The 22676-nt window shown below is 46.2% G+C and overlaps 1 protein-coding gene across 2 annotated transcripts in view; it reads left to right on the top strand.

The window, feature by feature from the left end:
* Positions 1 to 22676, top strand: part of PLXNA4 (plexin A4) — a 408463-nt gene that overhangs the window by 190105 nt on the left and 195682 nt on the right. For both annotated transcript variants that reach the window (XM_072326423.1, XM_072326431.1), the window contains exon 4: positions 20170 to 20301. In XM_072326423.1, the coding sequence (XP_072182524.1) occupies positions 20170 to 20301 (132 nt within the window). The remainder of the gene's footprint in view (positions 1 to 20169; positions 20302 to 22676) is intronic.

Raw genomic sequence — 22676 nt, forward strand, 5'->3', positions numbered from 1 at the left:
CCATCAACCCACCACCGCCATGCCCACTGAAACATGTCCCTCAGTGCCACATCTCTGTGTTTCTTGAACTCTTGATGCTCTAAGATTCAGGGTATACTTGCCTTTCTTCTTGTTTTGTGTCCCACCTTCGTGCTGTCATTGAGGTGTTTGGTGACCTTATGGCATGAGGAGCACCAAAGATTTGAATTCTTGATGCTCAGGCCTACATCCCTCAATAAACAATAAATTATACATATAAATATAAACATATAAACAATGAATTAAACATATTAATGAAGCTGTACTACCAGCTCTGAATTTGTTAGGTAAATTGTACAGTTGTTAACAACGAACCCAACTTACTGTAATCCACTGTTAGAGAGGTGTGAGGATGGATCCCAGCAGTTCTCCTTCATCTGCTGTCTGCAAACTTCAGCCTGGGGTCAGTGTGGAGAGCAAAACTCAGCAGAGTTCATAGAATCATAGAATCATTAAGGTTGGAAAGACCAACGAGGTCATTTAGTCCAGCCATTCCAGTACAGTCTACAGGAAACATCTTTTCTCTGTTCAGATTTCATTTACTTACCTCCTTCTCGAGTTCTGTTAGGATAGGTACATCCTTGTGTCGGGGTGGATATACTGTAGGCCAAGGCTCTTTTGTGGTTAACCAGGTTTTTCATCCTTAGGTCAAGCACCTGAAAGACACTTTCATCCAGGTAGAGTCATGGTATCTCCGGCATGTCTTAGGAGGACTTGTGTTGCTGCCATGTGTTGTTTGAGGATCAGAAGGTGTTAAATAGTTTGTAGGATATTGTCATGCTATCCCTGTATAAGAAGCACATTATGATGAGGCAGACATCTCAAAAAGTGTGGTTTTGAAGATGGTGTTGCCACTTCCACTTGATTGTATTATCTTGGTCCTTGGTGGAAAAGGGGGCAATTGCAGGCTGCAATTGGTAATGGACTCTAGGAATTGTTTTCCACACCCTCATATCCTCCACACAATTCACATCCCTTGACACAAACAAAGACCTTTTCATAGAATCATAGAATAGTTTGAATTGGAAGAGACCTTTAAGATCACTGAGTTCCAGCTCCCTTGCTATAGGAAGGGATACGTCCCTCTAGACTGGGTTGCTCAGAGCCCCATCCATCCAGGCCTTGAATGCTTCCAAGGAGGGGGTATTTGTTGATGGGCTGCTTTTAATCATATCAGGTAGGTTGTAGATAGACAAGACTGAAGCAGAAACTTGTGACACCAAACCCATGCGTGTGATGTCACAACACCATCCACAAACGTTGCCACGTTTGCCCCCAGCATGCACAGAAAAGCAAAGTGACTGCCATGACCTATGAGGAAAAGATCACTTAAAGCATGTTTTATTTTGCTGCAGCACTGAGAAGAAATGGGATGCGTGCCTGGAGCAATGGGATGTAGCACAGCGTACCCGGGAGCGTAGCACGTGGGTAAATGTGCTCATGAGTGCTGTGCTTCCCTTGCAGAGCAGGTGGCTGCTAATTTGAACACCATCCACTATTTAAATGAAGACTGCAGGGGTGCAGAACGGGAATTTTGTCATTTCTGGGAGGAAACTTTGGGTCCATGCCAGCTCAGCAGGGTTGGGAGTCACTCCTCTCATCCAAAGCAGCAGCTGCAGAGCCAACCCCAGCCAAAGCATCCCCTGTGCTTGGAGGGGACTGCAGAGACAGTGATAATAGGGCAGGGAAAAGCCTGGAAGTTTGCCTAGCATGTCTTCGTGGTCATCTGCACCTTTATCCCCTCCTGAATTGCCCCACTCATGGCCTCAGCAGTACCAGTGGGGCAGGGAGAGTCACAAACTCACGTGTGTTAGACTAGGTGATCTTAATGGGCTTTTCCAGCCCTAATGGTTCTCTGATTCTGTATCCGTTGTTCCTTAGATCAGCAAGCTGTCCAGCAAGCAGCCCAGCACTGTCGACTTATGCACATCATGTACACTTACCTCCTTGCTTCTTGTACTGCAGTGTTGCTGAGTCCATGCTCCCCATGTCTGCCTCTTTGTTCTTCATTATTCTAACTTGAGATTGTCCTGCCTTAATTTAGTTGCCTTCTCCTTCTCCTTCTCCTTCTCCTTCTCCTTCTCCTTCTCCTTCTCCTTCTCCTTCTCCTTCTCCTTCTCCTTCTCCTTCTCCTTCTCCTTCTCCTTCTCCTTCTCCTTCTCCTTCTCCTTCTCCTTCTCCTTCTCCTTCTCCTTCTCCTTCTCCTTCTCCTTCTCCTTCTCCTTCTCCTTCTCCTTCTCCTTCTCCTTCTCCTTCTCCTTCTTCTCCTCCTTCTATCTCTTCTTTCTTCCATTCCATTTCATTCCATTCCATTCCATTCCTTTCCATTCCATTCCATTCCATTCCATTCCATTCCATTCCATTCCATTCCATTCCATTCCATTCCATTCCATTCCATTCCCCTTCCCTTCCCCTTTCCCTTCCCCTTCTTTCCTTTCTTTCTCCTGAACCACTTCTTCAATTGATCCTGATCATTTTGTTTTTGAAGTTCTAGTCATTCGGGGAAATATCAACCAGTGCCAGACCAGCACATGTCTTTCTGCAGCTCCTTTGTATGAGAAGGTCTTCCTCTCTCATCATTGACATCCTATGATATCCAGGACTCTGTCATGAGCAATGAGAATCTCCCATGAGCAAGAACTGCATGGCAATGGGCAAGCGTGACACGATGAGTTTGATGCAAGCAGGTGGATCTGGGTCAGGGTCCCCTGTGTGCGGTCCTGCAAAGCAATACAGTTTCTTCCTGCAAGGTGACAAACATCCTTTGTAGTGTTAATTGTATCATTCAGCATTGATTTTTGTTTCAAGGTTTCTTCGTTGCTCCCCTCCCATCCATCAGGCTTTGCACTGACAAGGAGTTTTGCATAGGAAATGCAGAGTGCTGCACTGGACTTGCCTTCTTATGGGAATGGGAGTCCCTGCTCTCTGTATAAGCGTGCTGTTATGCACCATTATGAACTGTGAATTTCACACTACAGAGGCTTTGTAGAGGAATTTCCTAAGGAGGGTTGGAGTTTGGCACATAATTTTGCTACCAATGCCATGGGATGGGCTGAGTGAAGCTTTTACATGGCACAGCTGGGAAGTGCTTGTTGGGTTTAGCTTTGTAATTACCTCTGTCTGTCTAGGCTTTATGTTCCTGCACACACACACATGCAGTTGTGCACCAGGCTGAAGAGGAAATACTGAATGAAGGCAACAGCTGGAGCCAGTGTGTGACAAGTCACGAGGAACTGTTTTTCTTTAAACATCTTTTTTATGTACATCTTGGTGCTGCTCTTCCCAGCCCCAAGCATGGCAAGAATTAATTAATCTCACAAATGCTTCGCCTCATTTGGAAAGATGGAACTTTGCTAAATACTGGTTCTGCCTGGACAAATTTGCCCCCTGCTTGGGGATCGTGTGTCATGGAGTAACTGCCAGGGGTAGGGCTGATGGGGCTGAAAATTGAACCAGGAATGTGCTTGCTGCAGTAAATCCCTGCATGCCGCGGTACCTTGCACTGCTGTACCCCTTGCACTGTTCCCTGCTCCCTCCCAGATGTAGATCCTAATTTGAGCCAGATTACCCCAAGGAGTTTTGTATCAATAAGAAACTTCAGTTTTCCATCTTGAGCCATGTGTCCTTCTTAGAGCTGTCTGCCTGCCATGGAGATTTGATCTTTGTGGTTATCAGGACAGCCACGAACTGGGGAGAGGTGGGGTGAGGTTTTGTGAATGAGAGCTTTCTCCATCAACCTGTGGTCCCAGGGAAGAGCTGCGGTGGAGTGAGGCTTGGAGAGGCCTCAGCTCGTAGTCTGTTTCCTTTTCCTTTTAATGTGTTTGCTCTCTAATGTGTGTTGACACAGTAAATACACATGTTTGTACAAACATCCCAGCGGAGGGTTGCTTTGAAAGCCCCTTGTAGAGGATAGGAAATGTGTGTGGCAGATGTCAGGAGGCGACCTGCTGCCTGGTACTCATCACTTTTGCCAATGATGCTTGAAATCATCTCCATCAGGAGGAACTTGATGGGACAGCTCAAGGCAGAAGATGGGGGCTTCTTGTGTGTGTGTGTGTAGAGAGAGGGAAACCCAGCACTGGTCAGGTTCAGAAGGGTGTTCTTTACTCGCTGCTAAGTGTTGCATTGGAAAAACTAAACTGGTATCGAGTATGTGGTGATGGTATGACCATCAGCTTATCTGTCTGTATTGGATACATGGTGACAACATGACCGTCAGTTCATCTGGTTTGCTGTCTACAAGCCTCTCCTCCCATCCAGCGTCCTGAATGGGATTGAAAGCCTCTAAGTTTGCTGTGTGGGGAGATTCTGCAGGGAATTGTGGCTCATTCTGCATGCCCTGATCCTCACCCATTTCTCAACTTCCAGCCGTCCCAGGAGGGGTATCCTCCCTTGTCAAGGAGAATATATGTGTAGAGGTACCCACACAACAGGTGTAATTTGCCTCCATCAGCCCCTGCAGGTGCAGGCAGCTGGACAATGGCGGAAATCCAGATGTGAGGACTAGTTGAGTTGGGAGCAGCAGATTAGGGATGAGCATTAGGAAGGACAGAAACTACCCAGAGAGGCACTGACAAAGGAAAACCAGTGTGAGGAGAGAGAATCCCAAGGGGAACCAGATAGAGCTCCTCTGAAATGCCACTTGCCAGTAAATGAAGGAGAAACTCATGGAGGGAGTGGTAGACCAGATACTAAGGCTACCCGCCAGCCAAACTCAGTAGAGCACTTGGTGTTGAGCAGGGAATCAAGGAGCTTGGTCTTAAGTAGGTTCTTCCAGGTTTGTTTATGGCTGATTCATGTGCTTTCAAGACCTAATGCAATGCTTATGGTTGCTTGTAGCATCTCAATTCCAAATGTAATTTGCAGGAATCTGGATAATGGAAACCTAAAAAAGAGTTATCTTAAGAGCTGGCCACATCATGACTCAAAACCCAATGAGCTACAGATGATCCCATATGGTTTCACAGACCAAATTCCAACATTATGAAGCTGGTCACATCTTTCATCATATATGAATAAGATGCATCAGTACTGGCAAGTCAAGCAAGGTGGAAGTGCTTTTAGAGAGTACAGAGTATATGAAACAGACTTCTATCTTAAATGCGTATCTTCCACATTAGTTTATCTGCAACTACTCTTCCTAACCCAATTGGGTTGACTAACCCAATTTTGACTCTTGATATACCATTAATCGTCCTCCTTGTTGGGTTTCAGCAGTGAGATACAGCCAGAGAATTGTGTGTTCATGGGGTCCTCCAAGCTAGGACAAGACATTTATGCATGCAAAAGGGATGGTGGTTGCAAAGCCATTGTAGTTTGTCCTTTGTTTCCTATTGTTAGCTCTGCACAAATGACAAGTTGTATTAGTCCTGGCCTGCAAGATGCCCAGTGGCCTGTTTTCTTCTAAACTAAAGCAGCCAGCAGCTCTAGGTCTGTAGTTCTTGCTCTTTGTGAATTGGTTCATAAGTATGTGACAGCATAGTATCCCAAGAGGAAAACTAATCAAGATACAGTTCAACCCATCTCCTTTAGTAGGACATGTTGAACAAACATGAACCTCAAAATAAAGCATTTCCATAGTAAACCGTCTACACATTTTTTTTCCATATGGACAGCAAGGAAAGGGTGAATGACCCATCTGTGAAAGATGCCAGACAGTCACTCAGGCTGAAATTTGTCTCACCTAATGTCAGCCATCAGCACTGAATCGAAATGAGTTGCCGTTTATAGATAATGGAGAGAGACTGGCATCTCCTGAAAGCAATTCACTCCATCTGCCTGAGACACCTATTTAGGATGGCACGATTAGCCCTGTGGTGAAACCTGTCTCTTTCCATTGACTAGAGGGGAAACTTGCCTGACTCAGTAGGTGAGATGTCTAATTTTCAAGAAGACCATGTTAAACAAGATGAATTCCACATTGAATGCAATGCCTGGAAGGCATGCAGGTAGTTGGTGACAGGAAGACATCTCTGGAGCCAGACAGAGCAGGGCTGCTCAATCCCTATCCATTGTGTTGTCAGGTTGGTTTAGTTTGCCTCTCTCCAGCCTTTGCATCCCAAAATATCCTGCTTTGTTCTGGGGCTGGAAGTGGCATCTCGGTTTGTTGTAAGACTAGAACAGGCTGTTGTAAGAAGCCTAAGATCTAAATGACTTCTTCCACTTCACTACAGCTTCATTCCCATAGAACTCTGCAAGGAAGGGAGATTATGCCATTCCTATTGTACAGACGGGGCACTTGGGACACAAAAGGCATGAGCAGTAGCAAAGGGAATTTGGCAGCAGGCACAGGACTCAACATCCAGATGCTCCTCTGAGGTTATTAATGTGGTGTTTGGGGTCTGAATGGGCTGTCCATGATTCCACAGTAGTCAGCTTGATAATATTTCCTAGAAGTTGGCTTCTGGCCATTCAGAAACAGAGGAATCTGGAAATTCAGACCCTCTTACTGTCACCTCTGGGAGCTTCTCCTCCCAGACCCAAACTACCCTTAGAAGTCCAACTATGCCAGGATGTGTCACCTGGATTATTTTGGATCATTTTATTGCTTCATCCTTGGAGACAGTTGAGGTCAGGCTGGAAGGGGCTCTGGCCAATCTGATTGAACTGTAGATGTTCCTGTTCATGATAGGAGAGTTGGACTAGATAACAAAAAAGGATCTCTTCCAACTCAAATGATTCTACAATTCCTTTTTGGGGAAGAGCTGACACTAATATGCCCAAATCCTGCTCCAGTGTTATGGGCATTTAGGGCAAAGCCTGGAAAGCAGGTTGTAGGTTTGGGTCAGCGTGGGACATATCAGCGTGGCATTCACCCCAAAGCTGTGTCCCATCAGGGCTGGCATTGCTCTGGGACATCTAAGAGAGTCGGGATTCCTATAGGGGACCCATTCCATATAGCTGCTGACACCCTGTGGCTGTCGGGAAGAAATGCAGTGACTTTCTCAGAATGGTTGGGCAAATTTGGGTATGAAAAAATATGCTTCCAGGAAAAAAGAAAAAAAGTGACCATTCTCAGGAAAAATAAATAATAATCATAATAATATTAATAATAAAAAGGAAACAGATTCCATAGATGGTTCCCAGCTGTGCTTTTTAGTGCTACTGCAGCCTGCTTGTGGCTGTCCCTGCTCTGCTCCCATGGCCATGGGTTGAGGGTGAGCAGCTTAAAGGGCTCCCAGTTCAAGGAGGTGGATGGATGAGAAGTGATGGAAAACAGAGATGGCCAAATCTCCCCTAGAAATAACTTCTGTAACTCTTCCTCCTCCTCTGTGTCCCTCCTCTTATAGTTTGTTTGCCACCACTGCCAAGATGTTTCCTCTCAGAATAATATTTTCCCCTCTGTGTTTTCTTTCCGTACTGCCAAGAGATCTGTGTACAAACATGAGTTTCTCCCGTTTATAAACAGCCATCTATTCCTCCTCCGAGAGAGCCGAAAGAAAACAGAGCAGAAATAAAAAGGGAGATAGATGCACGCTCGTCTCTGCTCTGAAACACGAAGGGGTGGGAAGGAGTTGTTGGCCCGGGACAAAATTGGCAGGGGAATAAGTTTTAGCTTCATCCTTTGAAGATGGGAGAAGAAACAGTCGATTGTCACAAAAGAGAGAGAGCATATCCCTTTAAACCACAAAGCCTTCAAAGATAGCCCCGAGTCCCAAAAATAAAGGCTGCACACTGCCTTCCTCTGTCACTCCTGGACAGAAATAGTAGTCTAGTGGGAACCATTAGAGCTGTGATGAGAGGAGTCAGTCTGCTCCGATGAATGCAGAGAGCCCAAAGGCTGCTCCTGGGGCAGCTGCTCGGGCTCTGGTCTCCATCACCCAGACCAACATTGCTCACAGAGGCAAATCTTGCACTGGGGAATGTGGCTTTTGCCTTCCAGCATGGAAATGAGGCACCTGCACTGATGGAGGATTGCTCCCCGTGGTCCATTTTGTCTCCTGTCCTTTGTCTCGCCCCGTTTTAAATGTCCCAAGGAGCTGGGGGGCTCAGGCTGAGTTCAGGGCTATCAATGATTCCAGTACCTCAGGAGGCCCTCATGTAGGATTTTATGGCACATCCATCTCTTTGTGACAGAGTTATGCCTCCTTCATCTCCTATGGATGTGTTGTCACCCACCCCCCCACACTCCCTCTTTGGGACAACTTGTGACCTGCTTTCATTGGTATAAACTTCCCTGAGAGTGCTAAAATGACAAAGTGCTGGATCCATACAGAAGAAAAAGGCAGGGAGAGCCCACCGGTTAGTGGGGGATGCTGACTTTGGTGGGGTGTCCTTTCAGAGGGCCCCAAAGCTGATGTGGGGGTGGGGGGGTGGCAGTGGGACAGCTACTGCAGCTGCGCCATCTGCTGCACACACAGAGAACCTTCGGCCAGAAAGGAGTATTTGATGCTGCAAGGAACCAAAAAGAATAGACAGCCCATCCCCAACCTCTTTTCTCCCCTCTTTTTTGTGCAGTTTTATACTGCAGGCAAAGAAAAGCTTTGATTTGGTGTGAGAAGGATTGGTAAAGCGACCATTTAATCATACAAATTCTCAATGTTTGAGATGTTTCAAGCCATTGTTTGGATGGAGATGAGTGTGTGTGTGCCTTGAAATGTGCTGGGTTTTGCATATTGCATACCCCCAAGTTAGAATTTCCTTATATAACCCCCCGTACCCTTAAGAATATGAAAAAAAAATAGCACTAACACAACCTGGCCGTTGTGTCTAAATAGTTTAAAGGAAAATAGTTGCACCCTCTTGGGAGGTTTTGAGGTCCTGTTAAGGTGATGGCACAGCTACCCAAAGGAACTGTGGATGCCCCATGTCTGGAGGTGGTCAAGGCCAGATTGGATGGGACCCCGGGCTGCTTGATCTGATGGGTGGCAACCATGTCCTTTGGAACTTGATGGTACCCAAGGTTCCTTCCAACCCAACCAATTCTGTGATGATTTCCACAGTCCCCAGTCCGCACTGGTTGCACTATAGTCACTGCTGCATGGGATAACCTCACTGAGTTACTCCAACACAAAGCTGGAGGTGATCACTGGTTGCTCTTAGGAGTGACTGCTGAAGCTGGGCCATTGCTTCAGTGAAGGGAGATTATGCTCGTAGACCTTTCAGTTACTGAACTGTGCTGGAGAAGAGAGTGAAAGGATTGATAAGAGGGAAGGAAGGAGTCAGCATTTGGAGTCTTTTCCAGCAGTACAGAGTGAAAGGACAAAGCCAGGAGAGCCATGTGAACAGAGGGGAAGAGCAGCACAGATGAAAGCGGGAGTAATTATGCATCTCAATACCCTCCCTCCCATGCAGCACTTGGCAGGTATATCTGATCCCCGGGTCTTTTGTGTCATGACTGGCACTTGCTGTATTGATGCTGAACTCCTGACCTTGCCTTGTCTTGTGCTGCAACCTTATGTCAAAACTGCTTTGGGTAGAGTTTCACTGCCAGGGTTACATTGAGGTCCCAGAGGAAAGCGATCCCTCATCTCCCATTATAGCGACACACTCTTGCTGACTCTCCCAAGCCCATGGGAGGTAGGTGAGGGCTTGGAGATATGAGAGGATCATGGCCAAAGTATTTTTCTCTCCTATTCCCATCATCAAGTGTGCAGCTGAGCTTTCTGCATGCTTCTGCCTTGCTTGATGTGTTCAAGCTAGTCCTGAAACCCAGCAGTGCCCAGAAACCAGCATTTCTGGGGAAGCTTTTTCCTATGCTTTTTCCCAAGTTCTGCTATTGAAGCACCGACTATAACAGTGATGTAGTAGTTACTCCTGTGAATTATCATGGGATGTTCTTTATAAGGCTCAGACATTTTGTTCTCATGATAAGCCTTCTGAGTCTTTTGATGGGGCAACCCAACCAGATCAACACCTCTATGTAGCATCTGATTCCTGTCTTAGGAGCCAACCTCCAACCTGAATGGCTCAGCAAGCCTTCCTTCTCTCCCAGGAGTCCCTCGCCTCCATCCAAGTGGAATAATATGTCAGCATTGCCTGCTAAATCCCTCTGACTCTCTTAATACTCTCCTGATTGTGCCTTGTGCCTTGCCCTCTGTGCTGTACAGCCCCTTAAGGGCAGTTCCCAGCAGTACTCCTAATCCTTTTAAGTGCTCAGGGGGAGCTTTGTTTCCTCTACAGGGTGGGCAGCTTTATCCCCATAGACCTGTGCTGATGCTCTACAGAGCACAGAATGTGGTTGGCTGGAAAAAAACCACTCCCTGTATTCCTCAAAAGCTATGTTACTACCTTGTGTCTCCTTGTCCATAGAGACCTTGCACTGATGGTAATGTGAACTGCCATTTAACTGTGTGAAAAGCATATCTACTTGGTCATCATTTTAAGATTTGTCTGTATTAGTTTTAGATAATTCGGTCAAAGGCTTTGCATAGACATTTGTCTAATCTGACTCATTACAAGGAATGCCTGTGATTAAGGGTCTGGAGACACTCGCTTGTTCTTATGTTATCGGAGATAGTAATTACTTCACTTACACAATACTTTTCCCTTGAAGCTTTCCAATACCGATCAATTCTTGCCTCTCTCTAGCTGTCTCTGGAGGTGTCAATGGTAATGTGCTGAGAGCCATGGTTGTGTGATCGTATGATCGCCTCTTTTCCCCTGTGTGACCCTCTGAGATGTGGACTGTACAGTGGTGCATGTCACTTAGGCAGTATCTTTTATGGTCTGCTCTTCAAGATGCTCCACTGAACTTTTCCTATAGCCTCAGAAACTATCCCCCCAAAAATCATCGAACCCATAGGTGGCTCAATGAAACATGTCGAAACGAAAGCGCTGACAGGGTAGGTGACATCACTATGGTCATATGGTCAATAAATACTTAGGATAAGGTTTAAGATTTGGAATTTTCCAGACCTTTGCGTGCATGGGAACTGTTGAGTCACAGCCTGAACCACTGACTGAGCACCTGGGGAAAGGACCAGATCAGCCCTGGAGGCACAGGTGAAGGCAATTCAGCTGTGTGACTAGAAGGGGGTGGAGTCTGACTGCACCCTTTAGACCTCATTGAAGGGCTGGCTGCTGCTAGGGAAGGGTCTCTTTCTGGAGATAGATCTCTTTTGTTGGAGCTTTCCTCTGTGAATCTGGAATCTTGCTGGAGATTAGCTGAGAGGAGAGTGGGGTCTAGCTGGGGGTTGGATTTGGGACTAATGCTACTTGTCTATGGGAAATGAAGGGAATAGGCCTAGCCCACCACTGCAGGGCTGGGTCACTTTTCTGGCTGTTTGTGTGAGAGAGGGGAGAGAGGGCAAACATGGACCTTTGTCTCCAGATGGGCTTTCCCTTTTATCTAAAGCAATATTGGAAGGTAAGCTTTCACTCTCTATTGTTTTTTTCCTTTCTGTGGATAAACATAGATTATGAAGGTTAGAAAAGCTTTAAGGGATGTTTTTTATCTGTTATTAAGTTCTTAATAGGTCACCTTGGCATTGAAAAGCCCAGGAGCTGAAACAACAAGCAATTGAATTACAATAACCTTTGCAGAGCACAACTATGTCAATGGGTCTGGGGCCCAGAGATACGTGGGACCTCATTATCTTGACCTTAGCCCCAGGGATGTTAACCAACAAAAAGAACTGTGCGGGAAGGCTGGACTGGCTGATTTCCTTGTGAGGATTCTCTTTCAGGTTGCTTTTTCCTCCCCATATTTCAAAGATGACAACTCTCCACGTTGTTGACAGGAATTGTTCCCAAGCCATCATTCCATCCATCCACACACAAGCTCTCTATGTCACAAAAGAATGAACAAAGTGCCCCAAACCCTGGGTTTCTCGGTTTTTATTCATGCATTCAAAACCCATCTTTCCATTTCTCTGCAGTCACTCAGAACCAGTGTCTGAAACAATATTTGTTGAGAGACCAGAGAACCTTACCTGACTGGTGATATAAGCTCTGAGATATGATTTTGGATATGAATTGTTTAGAGGAAGTGCTGAAAATGCCCAAATCCTCAGCAAAGCAGGTGCTTCAGTCTGCCTCTATTATGCTGTAGAGGGAAACTGCAAATGCTTTTGCACATCTCTGGGGTGGAGTTTGACGAGTTATGGTTGATGCATGGAGCTACGGAGGGCACTGTGCCACCCAGCATGTGTTAATGGCCATGTTCAGATCAGATCCTTGTGTTGTCTGCTATAGGGAGTGGTTGCCTTTGGGGGGTGCTTTCTGTGCTGTTCATGTGTGCTCCCACCCCAGAATCTGCTGGTATGTGACAGTGCATTTAGCACACTCGTGTTCATCTTCACCTCATCTCATTACCACTAAGTCATGACCCAGACCCCATAGCACAATATTGTGTGCATCCTGCATCCAGGTGGATGGGCATCACCATGTGCATGTGTCACTGGGTACCTCTGCATTGCAACCTGTTTGAGCGTTTCCAGTGTATGGTGTGCTCCTGGGTTGATGCATGCTTTGCTGTGCCTCTCTGTGGGCTGCTGTGTGCCCTCCTGCCCATGTGTCCACAAGGGTGCCTGGGTCTTTTCATGCCTGCATGCTTGCCATTGCCAAAGGGCAGCTGGCTTCCTCTCAAGTGACACAATGTCATGAAGATCTGTGGGTGTCTCAAAGCTCACCCCGTCTGGCTGCAGTCAAAGGGCCCATTGTGGTGCTGCTCTGTATCCCCCCCCTCCTCCCCAACCCTCAAGCAGCAATCCCAGTCCCCTGGGTCACTGCATTCCTGGCATGGTGAGATGAGCTCATCTCTGGGAGGATTCTGGTCTCTCAGCCCCAAGAACAGACACTTGTAAAGGTCTTGTATTCCAGATCCTGCCCACGTCGCCAAACATCTGTCCTCAGACCATCCCATGGGATTATCTACCACAGCTTCTGAGCAATCCTGTGTAAGGATTTGTGCTCCAGGCTGATGCTGTGTGTATGTCTTTGTTTCTGGCCAGTTCTATTCACAGACAAGCTTTGTTTTTATATATTTCTGACCCAAAGCCATATAGGGCTTTGAAACTATCTGATAGTACTACTCGTATGAAGTGCTTTGATCTATAGCTTCACTTCTGCTTAAGAGCTGACCAAAAGTCATCAGTTGCCACCCAAGGAATGAAGGGTAAGCGTCCCTGAAATATCTATCAGCAAAAGCTCATGCACTCCAGATAGGTGGGACTGAGGTGGCCACTGTTAGTGGAGCAAGGGCCAGAAGTTGCGATGCTTTCTGCAAAGGAAGGGGAAGGAATAATAAATTCAGGGCTCTGGCGCTTGTGTTTAGCATCACAGCCAAGTCCTCAGCCTGGACACTGGAGAGCAGAGGCCTCAGCCCCGTGCCATAGGTGAGAGCCAGCAGCCTGCTAATGGATCGCTTGGCTGGGCTTGTTGCTCAACACCAATCACTTGGCAGACCATTACCTTGAAAAATGAGCTCTGCCGAGCTTGCCTTGTGTTGTTACAAACTAATGATTTGCATTGATTAGCACGTGGCTCACGACTGTCTAATTTATCAATCAGGGAGCGCCAGGGGATCGTGTGTAAACCACGCTTTCAGAAATGATGTCATCTGTCAATGGGCTCACGAATGTGAAAGCTGCACACACCTGACATAGTCTCCCCGATGAGGGGTAGAAAGGACTCAACCACCTCTTTGCCTTTCCCCTGTGTCCAGATCTAAAGCTCGAACAATTGCTGTTTCAGTTTGAGGTGAGCCCTGCAGTCCAGGCATACCCTGGCTGGCCACACTTATGGCTGTGATGATTATTTTTATAGTAGTGATAGCAGTGATCATAAACCTACTGTGTTAGATTCTGTCCAAACAAAGAACAAAAGTCTGGCCTTTTATTTACGTCTAATTTAGATCATAAATCCATTACAGCTGGGAGTTTCGCTTGCTATAAATGTTAGTGGGGAAATAGAGTGGAAGTCACTTGGACCATGGGGGGAAAAAAGGGGACTTCTGCCTGCTGTGAGTTTGTCTCTTGGCTTGCAGGATCCTCTGGCACAGAGATAGTTCATTCCAGATGCATCACAGTGTTTCCTACATGTTTGCATGCTTATCCATTGTAACTCAGTGCCCCTTAAACCTCTAGTGAGTCCTCCTTGGAAGCAAGACTCTGAGGTTGGTCTCCTCTCCAGATTGCCTAGCATTGCCTCTGCTGACAGTGACTGCTATCATGACATGTTTGGGTCTGGACAGCAGTGAACACATGTGTGCTGTGACCGAGCACTTGGTTTGTTAGGATCTTGCTTTCCATATGACTGAAGGTGCTCTCAGATCTGTACTTGGATGGAGTGACTTGGCCAACACAAGCAGAACCTCAAAGGTGTACAAGAGAAGTGTCTGCTGGCTATTAGGCACAAGAAAGAGATAGCTCACCCTTTGGGTTTTCAATTAGTGTTTCTAAAAGCCTCTTGTATCGGTAAATAGACAGGATTATTGAAATGTCATATTTTATTAGAAATTGATCTCCTGCTAATAGGCTTTAATCCATTCTAATTTGCCTATACTATTGGGAAACATGCAACAAAACAGGGAAATAGGAGGAAATGGGGTGCACCAGCTCCTTCCCTGTCTTTGATGAGATCAGTACAGCTACGTCATGTAACCCAAATCAATGGGAAAGCAGAAGTAGGTTATCATCCTAACAGCCTGACATTAGATCATACTCTGCTCTGTCTTTGCCCCCTTGCCATGCCAGAGACTGCAGCCAGCAGACTCTGTGTCCGCTGGGGAATGTTAGGTCTGTAAAATGGGGAGGAACTGATATTGGAAAAGCAATGAAGTATCAGTAGCCCCTGTGCAGTCGTAAGGCTGTGGCTGGGCACCGCTCAGAGCAGCCTGGATTGATATGCAGGGCTGCTTGGATCTCTTGGAAATGAGATTTGCTGAGCCTTAATCCAATAGTGAGAAATAATGACGGTGATTTCAGTGAGAAGCCCTCGGAGAAAGAAATGCAGGGAAGACAGAGATTGTCCTCTGCTCAGCCCTGAGTTTTCCTATACAAGATACTTCTCTTTCTTTCAGAGCCAGTGCCATTGTTTACTCCCTTGCACCCAGGTGGAGGCAGTGGGGCTTGATTCTATGTCCTGTGTGGCTTTGTGCTTGAAATCCATTCTTGCAGTCTTCTTTAATCACGTCCTCTGGGATCTGGGGCAATTTCATGGCTAAGACAAACTGGTGCTGTTGCTTGAGCAGGAGCTGCCAGAGTGCTGTCTGGAAGCAATGGGGCTGGTGATGATGAATTCCCTTTAACTTCATCAGCCTGGGGTCTGCTGATTCTGCACAAAGCAGAGTGATGGGGAGGGATGTGTTGTCTGAGCAAGCCATGGTTCAGCGAGCTCCTCATCCCCTTAGTTATTCATTTAATTATCTGTAATGACCATCAGCCAACCAGAATCTGCTCCTGCTGTCTTCCTATCCAGCAACTCTGTGTCCCCTGTCCCAGCTCCCAACCACAATCTCAGGAGACCTGACTGGATTTGAAGGAGTGTATGGGGGTCTCATTTTGACTCTGCTGATGCTCTGGGCAGGAATCGATGGTTTAAGAAGAGTAGGAGGCAGCTGAGCACAACTGACATGGCAGAAGTGATGCAGTCTTTCTCTGTAACAAAACCAAGCCACTGGGAGAGGAAAATAGAGATGATGTGTTAGAAGGAGTGCTGTCATCGTTCTCATGGAGCCTGCTTTTGAAGAGAATCTGAGGGCAGCTTTGAAGACAACCATTTGCTCGTGCTTAATCTACTGGTATTTAAATACAAGAAGATATAGCAAAGCTGAGTTTTTCTTGGATTGAGCAAGACTGCATGATACTGATTGAACCACAGAATGGCTTTGGGTTGGAAGGAACCTTAAAGATCATCTAGTTCCAACCTCTGGCATGGGCAGAGTTGCCACCTACTAGATCAGGTTGTCCACTCAGGACCCACTCAGCCTGCTCTTAAACACTTCCAGGGATATATTGATGTGCTCCAAACCCTGATTCAGTCTATGACATCATGCCATGCCTGTAACACAAGCAGCTTGGATGCTGGATTTTAGTAGAAGTGGCATCCCTCTACAGATCAGCTATTTTACACTGTGCCATTTGCAAATGCAGATACACAGTCTAAGAGAGCCTTTCCCAGCTCTGCTGCTGACGTGCTTGGACCTCTTTCACAGCTCACTTCTTGGTATGAAGAATAATGCTTCCCAAGAGTGACCATCCCTATCCAGCTTAGAGAGGAAGAGCTTACAACCAGAACTGTGAGATCCCCTGATTGCAGGGCAGGATCAGTGCTCTGGTCCAGCTTGCCTAGGAGTCTGTTCTCAAATGTTTCTCTCCTATGGACTCACAGTAGCTGTAGGGATCCAGATAAAACTGTAAAGCATCAGTAGAATAATGGAAGGTGTCTTATACCTTCTTTCATTGTGGGCTTATTTACCAAGGCTAACCTGACCAGTGTGGGAGCTGGAAAGACCGGAGCCTGTATCTTTAAAGATTAATAGTGTTGTTTGCTCATTAAGGAGATCATTTTGAAGCTACCACTAACCAGAACATTCGAGTGCAAGCATCTGTTTGCTACTGGGAGAGGATATTTATTGTCTGATACTTCAATGGATGTAAATAAACAGCCAGTCCTAGATAATGTTCAGACAAACAAACAAACAGCTGCCAGAATAGGTCCCCTGGCAGTTGACCTTCGGGAAGCATCACGCTGATGTTTTAATAGCAGCCAGCTTTGCAGAATGAAGCCCAGCAAGCACAGCCTTCTGTGAGAAGCAGGATTAATGTGCAGTCTGAATGAGCTGTTCTCCAGGAGCTCTGCTCGTGTGTTCACTGTGGGGCAATGGAGGTTTATCAGGGTGCTGGGTAAAAGGTGGTCGGTGTCAATCCTATGGGTGGTGGCAGGCACGGTGGTGGGGTTGGATGAGGATTTAGAGTGCTGAGTAGGGCAGCTGTGCAGTGCAATGGGAATGGGCATTCCAGCAGTGAAGGTGGTAAGCGTGTTTGTGGATGAGTGCGCACACATCTGGCAGTGGTGGGCTGAATGTTTTCAGACCTGAATTCTCTCCTTCCATTATTGCCTTGCTTTCCACCTTTCTACTTGATAGTGATGCTGCTGGTTCACATCCAGGTTCAAGGAGAAATCTCCGTGGGTTCTCACTCAGGCTCTAATCTCACAGCCTATTAAGAACATCTTCAATATAAGAATATCTGCACTTCAGTCAGAAGAAAACTCTATCTGCTCCAGCACCCCAGCTCCATGCTTATGGCTGATGTCAACTAAGGAAAGCAAGAACAGAGTAAAATGCTGCTGTGTGTTTCGAGTTCCCTTGCATTCAGCACCATGAGTATATTGCATTTGTGTCCCTGACATCAGTGAGGATCACTTGCAGGCTTAGATCAGAATCTTCTCATTTACCCTTTATGGACTCTCTGGCTTTTCTTTTTCCCTCCAAACTCAAGTGCTCCGGTTCTAGTTGTTGCATGGGAGTGGGGAATAAAGCTCTAAGATATACTTCTATCATATTGCTTGATGCTCAGCAGCAAGATTGTTCTGCAAAGATGGAGATCCTTGAGGTTCAGTGCCTGGGGTTGAACATACGAAAGCCAGAGTTGAAGGCAGGGTAAGATAGGACTTGATTTAGGGGCAAGAATTATGGATGCAAGCTGCAATATCATCTCTTTGCTGGCACAGGGCTTGCATAGTGTGTGGGTGAATGTCTGCCAGACTTTTTGACCACTTTCTGGGTTTTCTTTTTCCTAATTTAATAGCTTTGACTAGAAGAAGAGATCTCTGCACTTACAGCTGTTAGGCTGTGTAGGCATGAGTGCATGTGTGCATGCTTGCACGTGTTCAGTGCAATGAGCCCTCCCTCCCCTTCTGCACCATAATGATTTTGCAGCCAATTAGGTTAGCGATAGCTGTTAAATCCCTTCCAAGTATCACTGTTTTCCTGGTGTGAAACCTCTGCAATCTTTTACCTGCACCAAGGAAAGATCCCAGGGGACTGTGCCTCGTGTCCGTGCTGTTTGTTAACTCCAGCTGGTTATTTCTTCTGCCTGCCTCTTCTATCTCCAAGCTCTTTCTCCTCTAATGGGGCTGGCAAAGGCTGCGGACAGTGACTGAGCCTGGGGTGATAATTGGCTGCTTACATATCTGGTGGCCTACAGATCTGACCCTGATGATGCTGAGAAATCAAGGTCAAGGCAGCAGAAATGTGAAGTTTGTTTGGAGCAGCCACAGGGGATGGAGGAGGGGGGCAAAGCTGAAGCAGCAGACAAAGCTCAGTCATTGCCCTCTGACAGTGAGAACTTGGTCCCCATAGGAAACTGGAAAAGCTCCTGTTATGGGGTTATCTGAGCTGCCTGGAGCAGTGCCTCAGTGTGCAGGTCCCCATCTTTCTCCACCTGCAATCCTTTTCGTTTGTCCTTCCTTTCTAATGACTGTCATAAGAGGAGGAGCTCATCCTGAGCTCACTGGCCTCTTCCTCCTTTACCTCGTGAATGAAACATATCAGTGACTACTTCTAAGCAGAGACTAAGGAGATAAAGGCATTCATTATGGACATGAATGAGCCTTTTCCTACCAGGTGCTCACTGATACAGGGAGGCATGGATGCTTGATGTTGAGCTTAAGGCCCCAACCTCTTTGTGTGTTAACACTGAGGAGTATGTTTCTATCAACACCAGATCCATCAATCAACCCCACATCCTCTGGTCTCCTTTGGAAAGGGAGATTTAGACTGGATGTAAGAAAATAAGTCTTTTGCAATAAGGGTGGTGAGGCACAGGTTGATCAAAGATGTGGTAGATGCCCCATCCCTGGAGACATTCAAGGATGGGGCTCTGAGGACCTGATCAGGATGAAGGAGTCCCTGTTCAGTGCAAGGGAGTTGGATTAGATGACTTCTAACAGTCCCTTCCAGCTCATATTGGTTCTGTTATCATTGCAGCCCTTTGTTTGTACAGGCTTTGTTGTTCCCTCTTTTCCTTTCTGTTTTCCTTTCTAATACAGAAGATGATTCACGCTCAGTTTCTTGTCAAATAAAGTGGTTGATATAGAAGTAACAAGCTCATGGCCTGTGTGCCAGGGGACAGTGGGAATGGGTCTTGATGCTGTCACTTCTCCATGGCGTGTTGTTTCCTTTTGGGTGTGTGTTTTTTTGCTTAGCTATCAATCTGCACAATTTTAAACCAAGGGTCTGCGAGCATTTGCTCTGCTGGGATAAAAGGATATGGAGATCATCATTTGGAGCATGAAACAGATCTGCTATAACTTGGGAAACTAGGGAGGGGTACTGCAGTGTTTGGATTGCTGTGGGATACAAGATTTTTAGGAACTGAGGGTAAACACAATGAGAAAAGCAATGTAGATGCATCTCTGAATCATATGGTCATGAGTTTTGCTGAAATACTGGGTCTAGAATATCCAGATGGACCCAATACTTCTGTGGTTGTGATTGTACTGATGGGAAAGATTGGAGACCTTCCCCAACTGTTTTTCATTCCAGTCTCTACAGACTGACTTTAGACCAGTAAAGAGAGAAACCCATTGAGTTTTGTGCACTTTCTTTTGTAGTTCTGGCTTACTGTCGGGGATAAACTGGGACAGTGTTCTCACAATTCCAGTTATTGATGTCTCTAAGTGACTCTGCGTTATGAATTGTAGCTGGAATCATAAGGTGCCATAATTGTGCAGGACAGATTTCAATATCAGATATAGGTAATCAACAAGAGAAATAGCCTGTGTTGTACGTTCTGCAATAATATATTGTTCCATGGAGTATTAGCAATAAGAACTGTAATAGTATCTGGCTTGCATTTGAGTGACTCAGTCTGGAAGACTCTTATGTGGTTTTTTTCCTCTTTTGCTCATCATCACCACAAGTTCTGTCCTTTATATCATGATTTTTGGCAAGATTTGTCCAGGCAACAACAGTAATGCACTGATAGTAATACAGCAACAGCGATGCACTGATAGTGCCAGAGAAAATCAGCAAGCTCTGGATTGTTCTTCTACAGATCTTTTGTGTTGATGGGACCACCACCAGCAGCTAAACTGCTTTGTCCTTTAAGTGAGTAGGCAAGGGAAAAGTTTATTTTGTGGTGATGGGGGTTGTTGTCCAAAAGACGTGAAGAAGAACACAGTTTCTAATGATTATTCTGCAGTCTAAATGGAAGGAGGAGAAATACTCATGTTCTCTCCCCACCTTTGTTTTTTGCTCTGCAGATTCGTGTGGATGGCACCAGCAAGAACACACTGGAGTATGAGATAGTGCAGGTGGTGGACACTGGCCCCATCTTACGGGACATGGCCTTCTCAATGGATCATGAACACCTCTATATCATGTCCGAGAAGCAGGTAAGAAACCCTGTCCATCTGGTGTTCTGAAAGCTTTTAGCTTGAGCAAAAGGTACTTGTGTGCTGTTAAATATCTAATGATGGTGCTTAGAAACCGCTGCATTGATACACTGATGAAGATCATTGAGAGGACATGGGCACAGACCTAAGGGGGAGGAACCACCTCCAGCACTGCCTTATGCAGTTACACATCCTACTGGCTACATGACAAGGAATTGCTGTCTCATCTGCTGTGTACCACATTCTCTCCACCCCCATTCAAACTGTGGCTACATCTGCCACAGATATGAATAGAGTGAGTAAGTGCAACCCTGAATCTTTTGGCTTCAAATGGAGTATTTGGAGAAGTTGGAGCTTCCCTGAGACACAGTGATCTAGAATGGGAGGCACGGTCTACCATGGTGAAGACATGGTTTAGGGTGACGTTCTTGTGGTGTTGCTGTTACTATTATTATTGAAAAGATCATCAGCCAGAGTTCATAGTTGATCCAGTTGATCCAGTCTGGGTCTGGCATGGAAGTCTGACTGATTTTTGGCAGAGATCTTGACCTTAGGGAGGTTTGCTCCTTGGGTTGGTGAGAACTAGTTTGGCATGAAAAAATGAATTGCTTGTAATTAGTCTTGTGGACGTGCAAGGACCTGAAGTATTGTAACTGGTTGCTTTGTGTGTGCTTATAAGCAGTCTTTAGGGTGGCTAGACAAAAGGGAGCAATGAGGGAACGTGGCAGGGCAAAGCAAATGGCCTACTTTGGACCTCCAGTTCTACTGCAGGCCACCAGTCCAAGAGCAACATGTTCACCTGTACATTTAGGGTTCATTGAATAAATACAACTCTCCCAACCTTGTATGATGACAGAGCTGGGACTTCTTTTTCATCTGCTCTATTTCATCATACTAGGAAGGATAGGTTGTCTTCTCCAGTGCCAAGGTGAAAACAGTCCCAGTCATCTGCTGGGATGGGGTGGGAAGTTGGAGGCAAGTGATGCCAATGAACTTCTATGAAACTTGTGGCAAGATACAATTTATTTCCCATCATTTTAGTCAGAGTCCTTCCATTTATTTGAGTGAGGCTCCCTACAAAGTGAAAGCCTTTAATCATGATGATATGCTGAAATCTTGTCCCCTGATTACAGAGTTATCGAAGTTTCTCAGTGCCCACAGCAATCCCTTTACATTGTGAGGTCTGTGGAGATGAGGGACAGGAGGGTGACAGCTTGGCCTGACCTTTTTGAAGGCAGACATGGACTTCAGCCTCGGTCTTCAGGGCTCACCCCTGGCTGTGTCCCAGAGATAAGAGCAGTTCTGTTGTGTATTCAGCTACTCCATTAAAGGCAGTTTTGCCAAGCTCAGCTTCGTTACTCATCAACCCTCAATAGGAATGGAAGCTCCAATAATAAAACTAATTTTTCCAGCTTGTCTCAGTTCTGTTAAAGCTTTGATGCATTCCTCTTGCCAAACCCCAAGCCAGTGAGGTGACAGGACCCAGCTCAGCATGGCATCCTTTAATCTGAAATGCCTTCAAAGCACTGCTGCTATAAACCTGACTTGTGTTTCAGAAAGTATCACAACGTGTGTGTAAAAGCAGTATCTGCCTGGTTGCACTTTACTTAGAGTGCTTGGGGTTTCTTGGGTTACACGTGGGGATTTTCATCTGGGGTGGAGTGACCAGTCTAATAGTGATAGGACAAGGGAGAACGGTTTTAAACTACAAGAGGTAAGATTTAGGTCAGATGTTAGGAATAAATATAGCACTCAGAGGGTGATGAGGCCTTGGCACAGGCTGCCCAGAGAGGCTGGGGATACTCCATCCCTGGAGATGCTCAAGGCCAGGTTGGATGGGGACCTGAGCAGTGTTGATGTGGGGGGCAGCCAACCCATGCCATGAGGGTTGGAGCTCAATGATCTTTAAGATTCCTTCCAACCGAAGTCATTCTGTGATTCTGTAATTCTATGAACCTGGGCTCTGAGGGATCAGGGAGCCCTGCTTAGCCCTGTGGTCTTTGGTCCTCTTTTGTAGCTCCTGAATGCTGAGCTCTCAAGAGCAGGATGCAGCAACTTTTCACCACCATTCTATCTATGTAATCTATCTCCAATCTTATCCCTTTTCTGTAGCTCTGTCTTTCCATTTGCAGGCTTTTCTGTTGCTCCATTTCTTAGCTCTCCTCCGTTCCAGTTGTCCCCCCACTGCTGAATGGCCATGTCTCCTTGATGCTGAAGTTTTGATACACTCAACCCGGCTCTTGATGTCACGACTTGCAGGATGCTCATTTTCCTCTTGTGGTTTTGGGCTAGTTATGGGAAGGTCACTCCATCAACCCCCTGAATAACTCCATTTCAACATGTTGGGACTCCTGGGACTCTCCCAGTGCTGGAAG

This window comes from Excalfactoria chinensis, chromosome 1 (genome assembly GCF_039878825.1).
Source record: "Excalfactoria chinensis isolate bCotChi1 chromosome 1, bCotChi1.hap2, whole genome shotgun sequence".
NCBI classification, from domain to species: domain Eukaryota; kingdom Metazoa; phylum Chordata; class Aves; order Galliformes; family Phasianidae; genus Excalfactoria; species Excalfactoria chinensis.